The sequence below is a fragment of the Chionomys nivalis genome, chromosome 20 (genome assembly GCF_950005125.1).
Source record: "Chionomys nivalis chromosome 20, mChiNiv1.1, whole genome shotgun sequence".
Lineage (NCBI taxonomy): Eukaryota > Metazoa > Chordata > Mammalia > Rodentia > Cricetidae > Chionomys > Chionomys nivalis.
Window position 1 is genome coordinate 36385575 of NC_080105.1, and position 12013 is coordinate 36397587.

Below are 12013 nucleotides of genomic sequence, written 5' to 3' on the forward strand. Positions count from 1 at the left end.
CTCACAGAGACTGAAGTGACAAGCACAGAGCCTTCATGGGCCAGTACCAGGTCCTCTGAGCCTATGATATGGCTATTAGCTTGGTGGTTTTATAGGGCTCCTAACAGTGGGAAAGGGTATGTCTTGGACTCCTTTGTCTGCTTTTGAAACTCTTTTTCTCCTGTTGGTTTGCCTTGTTCAGTCATGATATGATGACTTTTGCTCTATCTTATTGTATCTTATTTTGTCCAGTCTGGCTGTCATTTCTTAGAGACTTTTTTTCTGAAGAGGAAAAGGAGCGGAAGTGAATCTGGAGGAGAGGGAAAGTGGGTAGCTAGAAGGAATGGAGGGAGGGGAAACTGTGCTAAGGATATACTGTACGAAAGAAAAATTTACTTTCAATAAAAATGGAAAAAGAATTATTAAGTTGACTTACACAATAGGTGCTGAAAAATTCAACAGCTGTCTTCACACTGGAGAGGAAGAGAATCCATTGGCTGCTCAGTTCATAATGCTGACTGCTTAACAGTCCCCATCTGGAGCTAAAATTTAGGAAATTCTTTCTTCAGTTCATGTTGGAACATTAAGAACCTGGAGTCTGATGTCAGGAAACAACATCGGCCACAGTAGCAGCAGCAACAGCAGCGGTAGCCACGTCAGCAGAATAAACTCATCTGCAAGAACCAAAGTCACACAGCAAGCAGCACTGTGTAATCCTTATTGCTATTTATCACTGCTGGGCTGTTGCTGGAAGGTGCCATGCACTCCAGGAGAGGGACTTCCCCCTATTCAGTTACTTCTTCTTAGAATGCCCTCTCTTGGACCCTCTGCCCCCAACACACACAAGGGTTACTCTTTTACTCAAATTCCAGATCCAATCAAGTTGGCAGTGAAGATAAATGATAGCAAGGGTTTATCATAAAATGTCACTGCACATTTACACAAATAGGCACTGTGCATTTTCCTCATAAAACAGTCAATTATACTTTCTGGTTGATAACAGGTGTTTCTGGTAGAGGGCTGATATTTGATTTGATGTTTGACAAAATATCAAACTATCCAAATGTAAAACAGAGATGATTCTTCTCCCTCCACACAACACACACTCTTAATTGCTGTATGCTATTCAGTGTTCTGTCTGGTTGCTTCAAATCTGATACCGAAAAACTGGAACTAAAGGATAGATAATACTCCTAATTCTGCTTTTATCAGAGCCCCATATATACTATTATTTAATTCTTTAAACTCAGCTCACCAAATACTTCCTCCCACGGCTGTGATAGAAATATCTTAGGAACTGTAGTGGTTACCATAGGGACCCTAAATAGTTAATGCATTATAATCATTAGACATCCTCTAGTGTGCATAGTAGATTAAAATGTACTTTTTCTTGAGGCAATGTAATAATAAATCATTTTATAGTACCAGTCTCCTGGAATTATGTCTAGAGAATGGTGTATTGCTTTTCACTTTTCACTCTAAAAGTATATACTGTGTATTTGTTGCATGCAATACCATGCGGAGAACAAGGAAGCAGCTGTACAGTCTGCCTTCATGGAGCTTGCAGGGTATTAAGTTATGCCCTATTAGTAATCAGCTCTGATGGTATTGGTGAGGTCAGTACCCCTTGTGATGCCTTCTACTCACGAGAACACTACCAAAACTTCACTATCTGAGCATTTTAAGGAGACACTTCATATGCAAACCACGTTTCTCAATAACTGTAACGACAGATGTCAGGCTGCAAAATTAAGAAATATCTAAATGTCAGTTTTCCCAGGTAAAATAAGTTAAGCTATTTTAGATTATATGCTAAAAAACTTAAGTGAATATACACTATAAAGTTCTCATGCAATATTTGGTATACATAATAATATGTGTGTGTGCGTATTGCTCATTGCATAAATATGGTGATTTATAATGGCCTGCCTTTACTATATAATGCCATTTATTTAGATTACATGCCTAATTTCTGTTAGAATAAACATTTTGTAATGATTTGAATAATATTTCTTAACTATTTGTCATTATATATTTCTTAAACATAGCATTTTAAAGATCATTTATCCAGTTTTAGATATATGTGTAAATGCATAGAAAACATTTTTAGTGGGTTAAATACATGCAAATTCTGCTCCATCTTGTGAACAAAGGCAATATTTGTAAAGTTTGTCATTGAAGTAAGAAGTACAAACAATTTGTTACAACATGCTTCCATGAGGATGCAAATGAAAATTGCATTAATGATTCTCAGTGAACTGATAACAACTCTGGAAACAAGGTAAAACAGAACACAAGCTGTTTTATGTTAGCTTATGTTAACTTTCTCACTCTATGACAAATACTTAATTTCATAGCAGTCACTTTTCTACACATGGAGTATGAAGAAATGAGCTAAAATAATAGTGATTTTCAGATTTCATTATATGAGTATTTCATAGCCATGAGTAATTCAAGGTTGTGGTGTTTAAATAAATACTCATTGATACTTTTTACTGCTTTATCATACTTTTATTAATGCAAATATTAAAATGTTAAGCTTCAAAATTTTTTTATACAAGGTATAGAAATATCTGTCACTTGATATTGTCTGACAAATGATAGTAGCTTTCTAGCTAAAATGGAAAAAATAGTGCTTTTAGATGACTGACAATGTGCTTTTCATTGACTGTAACACACTCATTGCAACAAATTTATGTCATTTATTATATTATCTTTCAATTGAATGTGTGAATGGTTGGAAAATGTCATACTCTCCTCAGAGATTCACTTACTTCATTTATTGGGTGTTCAAATATGTTTGAAAATTAATTGCTAGACATTTTTGTTTTCTTTATTAATCACACAGGTGCTCCAGGCCTTAAAGGTGATAGGGGTCCAGCTGGCTTCCCTGGAAATAGAGGATACCCAGGGGCACCTGGAAAGACGGGGAGGTCAGGTATTGTAAAGCTATGGTTGTTATCATAGAATATGAAAATAAGCACTGGATCATTGGAAGTGTTTCTAAAATGCTTGCGTAAAAAACTGTACTTATAGAATAGCAGTACTCATATAGTCAAATTTATAGTTTAAAATAAATTGAAATTAGTTTTTACTCATGAGAGTAAAATTCCTATGCCCCAAAATAAAATTGTTGTGTACACAGATCATATATACACATTCACACATACACACACACAATCTATTAATTTTACACAATAGCAGCACACTATGAAGAAAATTATCTACCATAGAGTAAGCAGAGTCAAAAGACTACCAAGAAAAAGAAGTGAACAGTATAAAGAGCCTTTTGAACACAATTGGCTAAATTTTGGTAAGTCCCAGTTGAAAAAAATATTCATAACAAAATTAATGCATTTATCTTGCATATTAGTGCGTAATAATCAACGTTGCTCAGTAATGTCTCTTTTGCACAGAAAACAATTGTTATTACAACTAATTATATTAATAGACTAATATTGGATTGTGTTCTTTGTACAACAACATCAGTAGGGAATAAGATTATTTCCTATTTAAATGATAGTAATACCAAGGGAATACAGTCCATATTGTTAAGATAGTTTTAATAGATTTTATCACTTATAGGTTTATAGGAAAATGTCAAGGAAGGCATTCATTTCTCACATACCTCTCATTAAATACACTGAGGAAACATTTGACACAAGTATTAAGCAGTAGTAGTTCATAGTTATTAGCAAAAGTCATTGATTGCGTTATGGTTCACTCTTTGTGTTCCATATTGTTTGAGGTCTGACAAGTGAACAACATTTCATCTCTATAGTGTTACAGAATAGACTCTTAGTTGCAAGATAAATTGTTATCCACTTAAACACTATGAACTCTTCACCCAACCTCTAACACACTTCAGTACATGAATGGATAAAAAAGTTGTGAAGAAGGCAAAAAGCAGAATCATAATTAGCAACAAAGAGAAACAGACAATCAGGCCAAAAAATGATCTGGAAAAATCTTAAATGCATATTGCCAACTGAAAGAAGCTGATCTGAAAATACTAAACTTGAGGATTCCAACTTTGTGCTCTTCTGGAAAAGGCAAAGTTGTGGAGTCAGGAAATACATCTCTGGTTGCCAGGTGTCTAGAGAAGGGGCCATGATGGTTAGGCAGACCACAGGGTATTCTTGGGATCCTCTTCTGTGTGATGTTGGTGTTACACTGTGTAGAAACGGTAGCTTTACTGTATAGCCATCACTGTATAGAAACAGTGGCAGCAGCTGCGCAACTATTTCTCCTTCCTAAGCATGAAATTCAAGCGGAAATATTGAAACTGAGTTTTATATTGTGGCTCTTTTCTCTGTGAAGAATAGAAACAATGAACCATAAATGTTCATCATAAATGTTACTTCTCTCCCATTTACATTTTTTAGATCTTTTATTTTTCTTCTTGAACAATCTGAAAATTTGGTAATACTCTTTATTAAGGAGGAGTATTCTTTAAAAATTAAAATGTTGGGGTCTGACCCATGATGAACATTTCCATATTTACTTCTAAGTTTGAATCATTGACCCTTATGTAACACTTGGGCTACATCCCTATGTAAATAGGTGGGTATTCTCGTAGCCAAATGTGATTAGTCTACAGAATTCAGGGGCCAATTAACACTTAGGAATGGAGTCATTAGAATTCCTTCAAGTCCCTGGACTTATACAATCCAGTCTTTAGGATGTTCTGTGGCAAAGGAATAAATAATGAGACATAAAATAAATTTGTAATGGGAAATAGTAAAGATATGGGATGAGTTAGAAGATGCTGAGCTGTTGGAGGAAAGAAAGGACAAGGTCAGATAGGGAGGAAAATGAAAACGAACATGCAAAATTATACTACATTTCAATTTTGCCTGTTTTGTGAAAAGGGGACATATCACACCCTTGTAAATAATTGTAGATGTTATAATACTAAAATTATAATGGGGTTTCAAAAGTGGCCATCATCATTATCAGCATGGGATGTTTATTATACTTGACTAACTATAAGTTGTTATAAATTGGCATCTTATTTTGTGGTGTCCTATTTCCATTTAAAACAAGTTCTGTGGAGTTTGAAACCGCGCCTTAGTGGTACATAGCATGGGTTTAGTATACACAGGCCTAGAGTACAATCTCCAGCATTCCAAAATGAAAGAGAAAAAGAAAGAGGTAGTGAAGAAGCAGAGTAAGATATCAGCATTTTCTGCTGAACTGATTCTTTTCTCTTTTGCTGTTTTTCCCCTTAAGGATATCCTGGACCTAAAGGCCAAAAGGGAGAAAAGGGGAGTGGAGGCATATCAAGTAAGTTCATGACTTCTTGTTTTCTATGTCAGTTTCTTTTTAAAATAAAGTTAGAATTTGATATTAGTAGTGTAGGCTTAAAACAAAAATTGAGAGATTTAGCATTATCTGCAGAGTTCTGGAGAAGCCAGCCACAGTTTTTTCCAAATAAAACATGCTAATTAGATAAAACAAATAGATTAGATTACACAACTCTTTCAAACTCATTATGCATTTGTACTCTGTTTTTCTTCTTTTTTGATTAGCACTATTTTCTAAAGAAAAAAAAATCACATAGAAAATTGTCCAATTTTCAAGTCAATTTTTACCCACTGAAGGGAAATCAAGCTTTTGAATAGAAACAATCACAGTCCCCTTACACACTAAGTGAGCCCATGAAAAGCTCATATATAGACATGTGGGCAACCTGAAGACCTTCACAGAGCAATTCCCAGGCAGTTAGAGCTTTTGTTTTTACTAAAACCTTGAAAATGTCACATTATATATCCAAAACTTTCCAACCTTCAAAGGAATAGATTTCACACCAGGAAGCTCCATTATAATGCAAACTTTTCATTGAAATGCAAAAGACCTGAGTATCAGATTTTAAAAATTAAGTATCAACTGAGATGGCAATAGTAGCCTAGGTTCTAAGTAATTTTGTTATGCGTATAAGATGAATACACATTAACGTAATAATTGTGAAGAGAAATGGATACCCCACTTGAGTTATTGAAATCAAAGAGTGCCAACTGTCTTCCAAAAAGAGTCTACATGTGAGATGCATGTTGTGAATATGTCTGGTATGAGCCAAAGCCATGCCCTGTTTTAGACAGATCATGATAAAGTCTTTATTAACAAAACATTGCTGGTTTTAGCTGGGATCATTTTTTTTTTCAAAAACATAGAATCAGTATTTCCTTGTTGTCACAAAAAGTTACTTTAGCCTAATACGTTGTACAGATAGCACAATTAGACAGCATGGGGTTATGACTGTTATGAACCATTGTAGTCCAATCCAACTATGATGCTTTCAAAGCTGAACAACACATAGGAATGATGGAATCCTTAGTACTTGGGTGCTTTACCCGCTGCTCTTAGCATATTAAGGCAACACAAACGCATTCTATTGTCCTTGTTTTCTTGAATTCAGGTGCCACTTCTCTGCTGGTTGCTTGTTAATGGCCCTTTATCTCCTTTCTCTTTCATCCCATCTAGTTTCAGCTAATCTCTTATCGGCCTCTAGTTCTTAAGTTTCTGTGTATCTTTGTCTATGTCTTTATTTTCTCACACTTTATATAAAGTATCTTGATCTCATCTCTTTTCCCTGAGGCTTTGTCAGAGCTTTGAAACATTGACCTTAATTGAATGTGGCACCTAAGGAACTTCTCTATTTTTAATCTATAGATTGTAAAGCCACATCGCTTTCTGTTTCTTGCAGCTTCTAAATGCTTGTAAAAATTTTTCAGCTATGTCTAGAAATTTGCATTACAAATTTGGACGACTATTTGGGAGTGAGTACTTTCTCTGAGAAAGCAGTAAGAGCTCTTTGAGGGGGAATGAGTGTAGACAGCCCCTTGATTCTTCTCCATGTCCCCCCAGAGAGAATGTAAAGCACTTCCACAACACTCCAAAAGAAGAAACAATAATATGCATATGCATCTAACGTAAAAGGTCCTGGTTTCCTGTGTTTAATATGCAATCACAAGTGCTTTGGCCTCTTTTCTCTCAGTGATTAGATATTTTTTTTTCAAAATACTACAAAAAAATTACAGAGATATCACAATTACCACAATGTAGTCATTTATTTCCTTTCTCTTAAATGGTCAATATTTTTGCTTGCTTTGGTTTGGCTTTAATAATCAATGTTCTGTTCACCATTTCCTATGATGTTTTGTGAGAATGTTGTGAAATATAGGATTTACTAGAAGTATAATCAATAGTTCAAGGTTATATGCATTTTACAAAGAGGTCTTGCAAATGCCTCCACAATGATTCTATAGATTATTCTGAATGAAATTACTCAGATCTCCACATTTTAATCATGATCTTAGAATTTATATTGGATTAATTCAATGTATATGTTAATAATTCAGGTATTTTTGAAATATAATAAAATAATCCTGATTTCCTCTTTTACCTATGCACCTGATCATATTGGGGCAGGACCCTTTTAAGATCGGGTGGGTTGAGCAGAATGCTCCACTATCATCTCCTTAAAAAGCCTTTCACCTCTGGACAAGCCATCAGAACAACTGACTTCCAGGATCTTTCTGCAGCTCCTTCAAATGATTGGCTCCTGTGTCATGTCATTACCTGGTCTCTTCACGACCTCTTCTCCTGACTCTGGGTGCTGCGCAGGCTCCCAATTCCATATGTATACCATCATGCCCTCTGCTGTAATAACCACCATCCCTTGGCACCCTTCACTTAGATGCACTCATATGCTGTCTACTGGGATGTTCCTGCCCCCTTCAGCCCTTCCACTGCTCACTCACCTAATCTTGTGGAATCCAATTTAACCCATTGGGCTCTAGGAGAAACTTCATGGATATTGATTAAATATGGATTCTTTAATATCAAGACATTGTTCCCAAATAACAATAGGGATAGAATAAAAGAAAATGTAGCCATCCATTCTTTCACTCATTCATTTAGCATAAGTTCAATGTGTATGTTGTGAAGTCAGAAATAACAATAAATATGTTTTTTCTAAACTTATAAATATACCAGTTATAAACAAACCACAAAAAAACTACCCTAGGAAAATAATAGGACAGCATAGACATTGAAAGGAGATATATACTCTTAGTGTCTTTTATATTAGAAATAACATTTTTATTGCTTATTTCACAATGCTACCTTCTTATTCTCCAATTCAAATCACACACACACACACACACACACACACACATATATATATATGAGAGAGAGAGAGTAGAGAGAGATAAAACATAACTTTGATAATTTCTTCAATATGTTTGAATGAGAACCATACCTAACTTCATGAATTGCCTATTCATTTCAAACAAAAACATTTGATCATGAAATAAACAATCAAAGATTTTATTCTAGAAAACTCTTTACATTTACTTGAATTTTATGTTTTAAGTGTATATACTAGAAAATAAATATTACAATAGACATGCGATATTTTATAGAGAAATGCAAAACAAGAGAAGGAAAGAAAAGAAAACACAAGAATAATAAAGACATAAGATTCCATGAAGTTTTCATGTTGATTCCTCTCTGTGAGCCAACAAATATTTCCCAGGGTTTTCTTTTTTTTCTTCATGTTTTAACACTAAACCTTAAGGTCCACAGCATTAAGATAGAAATCTAATTGTATGTCTATGTGTATCTCAGTTTTTCCATTTATTTCTCTGCCAAATGATGTCCCTTCCTACCTCACAGGGTTGTTGTGGGGACCAAATTATGTGTGAAGATGTTCTGTAAAATCGTAAAGACCTTTAAAGTCGAAGGAATGGTTCATAGCAATCCTTCTGAACATAACAGCTATTCTTTGGCATTTTTATGCAGACATATTAAATCTCTAATCATATTAGGACATAAAGAAAAATAGAAATGCCAGGAGCCATATATATGTTTTGGGCAAAAAGAGAGATGTTAGAGAATAAGACAATATTTTTATGCTAGATGGACAAGCAGTGCAAGTGTGCCCAGATCATAAATCAGTGAATTTGTCTTAGCACAGCAGAAGAGTACTAGTTGCAAGTAAGAGAAGCAGCTAAACCAGAGACCGTATCTGTTGACGGAGGTCAGAACAAAATGTCAAACTAATAAAGCAAGAGTCTGGGCCTCAAAGAATGAAACCTGAGCCCAGGACACTTGTTGAGAAAGTTCTGAAAATGGTAGCAACAAATTGGTATTCTCACTGGTAGTAGGTTCTGTCTGTGTCTGCATGCCACCAAGATATGATCAAATCTGCTCATAAAGGAAAAGAAAAGGGCATTAGCCAGTGATTGTAGTAGTCTACAGTACTAACAGACTAGTAATTCTGTGCAAACATCTAGAAAAAATTGGATTTGGGCGTGTGACTTAATTGGTTGGGCTGTGGAGTGTGAGTCTGACTATTTTCTTGTGCCAGACAGCATTGCTGTGGACAATTTTGGCTTCATACAGAATGACCCTGGTCCCAGGTGTGCAGGCATTCAGTGTTCAGGCATCTGTCTTCCAAAGCTAAGCATGGATGTGAAGTGTAATATAACCTGAACTTCCCAAATTAACGAAGACAGCTCTATCTTTCTCTTTAGATAAAAACAGATTCTAAATGCCACGTTCAAAGGCATCAATTATCCCAACTTTTATCATGTATGATGAAAAGTGACAAATGACATGTTTCAATGCCTTGTTAACTAGAAAGAGTGTTTTTGTCAAGCAAGGGAACCATATAAGCAAACACTGGGAGGCACCATCTTAAAGGGTTCTGATGCTTATCTGTGTGTGTCAGCAAGCTCTGCACATCATCAAAAGGAGAGATACAATGTTAATCTTTGGAATCTTATTCTGAAATTCCTACAATGTTGTGAAAAAATGCATTTGCTATGATTTGTACTGAGAACTCAATTCAATCGTCAATAAACTTCTGGTCTGTCTCAAAACATTTAGTTGACTTACGTTAAAACTTCCTTCTCCCATCACTAACTATGATAATGAACATTCAGAGGATGCTTGCTGTGTACAGGGTACTTTTGATGCATTTTCATACCTAATACTCAGAGAGCCATTGGGCTAAGTGCTATTAGTATCAGTGTTTCATGAACTTGAATCTAATGTTAACTGTTAATAAAGGAAAAGAGGGCAAATTCAAACATATGCCAACCAGTTTCCAAATTCTCATGACTCTGTGAAATGTTTCCACACTAGTCAAATATTCTATGCATGCTAATACTACAGATATTTCATATAGAGGGTTTGGAAGTGGAAGAAGAGAGAGGGTATTTGCAATTAGCAATTCCACTTTACAGAATGAGCTTTATAATTGAGATAAAAATCTATAGACTAGGTCAAATTCCAAAAGTGTACTATTGAGTCATCTTTGTTTATGTTTCCACCAACATAACTACTGCACACGTTGCTTGCTTTCTCTCCCTCAAGTCTATTACTCAGACACATCGTCTTCCTGGAAGTGCTCTCAAGACTTCCATTACCACTAATGAGAGTTACTTACTTGCACCTTGGGGAAAGCTACCTGCTAATAGTCTACCTTTATTTCAGTAACTGACTCAGTGTTCACATTTTCTGGTATCATTGGCTGCTTTGATGCCTCCTTGCACTTAAAGTGTTTTCTTTTTCTCAAGTTCCAGAGTGTAGTTTCCACAGGAGCACTAGTTATGGCCATCAAAACAAGACACATTATACCAGAGCAGGAATAGCTCTCCGTAAATTAGACAAGTGCTACCTAATTTTATGACAATTGCGTTTTGTCTATAGCTTCTAATGATCCTCCCAGTTGTTAATAAAAGCAGACAACATTTCCCTAACACATTATGTATGGTCCTTAATAACACTATTAATATGTCTTGTAAATGGAACCAGAGATTTAAATCAGCAATGGATAAGTAGTTAGCTTGTTCTTGTTCAGTACGTCTCCCCAATGACTCTCACGGCCGGAACTTCACCGGATCCAACTAGAAAGGGAAAGTCACAATAATTCTTTCCAGGATTTGTACCAGCAGACTTGCAGTTCATCCAATATGGACATGGGTTCAGAAAGAGAAAAGAGGCCTAGCATGGATGCTACACATCCTTCTATAACCTCGGAGGAACCAAGAATCTCCCTACACCCATCTCTAGTCATGAAATGCTGTCTTCTGTGCTACAGTGGAAAATTCTGCTTTATAGGAACACAGGATCATCTACTTATTCCCATTAAATTGCCTTAAAAGTAAAGACTTGCACCCTATTATTTGGTCTTCTCCTCCTGTCTTGTCTGGAAGTGAGTTACAGTTAGAAACTGAACCTCAAGTTCAATTCCCTAGAACAATAGCAAGCTTGACTGCATAGGACATGTGCAGGAGGATCTCTGCAATACTCGCGCTAAGACTTAAGCTGGGTGCTCTTCACCCTTCCTTAGAATACTGAAGTTATTCTTATTTTATCCCTCCTTTAAATATACACACCCTGATTAATACACATTGGAGAAAAATATGTGAATTCCTGCAATGTTGCAGGGCAATTTTAAAGCCTCCATTATGAATTGTGCAGTAAAATGACTGTTTTCTATTGATATTTTTAAATTATTTTTTGAATAATTTTGAATTCTCGCTTCCTTGGAATGCAGACAAGTGTGATAGAACACAAATATTCAGTTTTCTATGCACAATATTTTCATAAAACTCCATATGGTTTATAGCATGATTCATTAGTCTCCAGCAAAATAATTAAATGTTCTCTTATAAACTATCATCTAATTGAAACTCTCTCCTATCATAGCCACATTTGTTTTTCTAATATTAATTTTTAGTATTCTATTAGTTCTTTGATAATTTCATATGATGTGTTTGGATCATATTTACCATCCTTCTCCCAACCCTTCCAAGATCTAACCGTGCTTCTGTACAAACCCCAACTTTGTGTCTTAAAAAAATATCAAGACCAATTAGTGTCACTTATATATTCTTGGATGTATCCACTGGAGTATCGTCAACTTACCAGAAGAAATTGACTCTTTGTCTTCCAGCTGCTATCAATCACTAGTAGCTCCTTAGCTAGAGGTGTGACTTCTCACCCAGTCCCTCCTTATCAT

General features: G+C 35.5%; 1 protein-coding gene across 3 annotated transcripts in view; it reads left to right on the plus strand.

The window, feature by feature from the left end:
• The window catches only part of Msr1 (macrophage scavenger receptor 1), a 63469-nt gene that overhangs the window by 25964 nt on the left and 25492 nt on the right, over nucleotides 1–12013 (plus strand). Inside the window, exons 7-9 of one of the 3 annotated variants that reach the window (XM_057752913.1) lie at nucleotides 2828–2917; nucleotides 5212–5265; nucleotides 7411–9983. In XM_057752913.1, the coding sequence (XP_057608896.1) occupies nucleotides 2828–2917; nucleotides 5212–5265; nucleotides 7411–7421 (155 nt within the window). In that variant the 3' untranslated portion in view covers nucleotides 7422–9983. Of the gene's footprint in view, nucleotides 1–2827; nucleotides 2918–5211; nucleotides 5266–6846; nucleotides 7357–7410; nucleotides 9984–12013 lie in introns of those variants that run through there. The other 2 variants (XM_057752914.1, XM_057752911.1) reach the window with 2 other exon arrangements.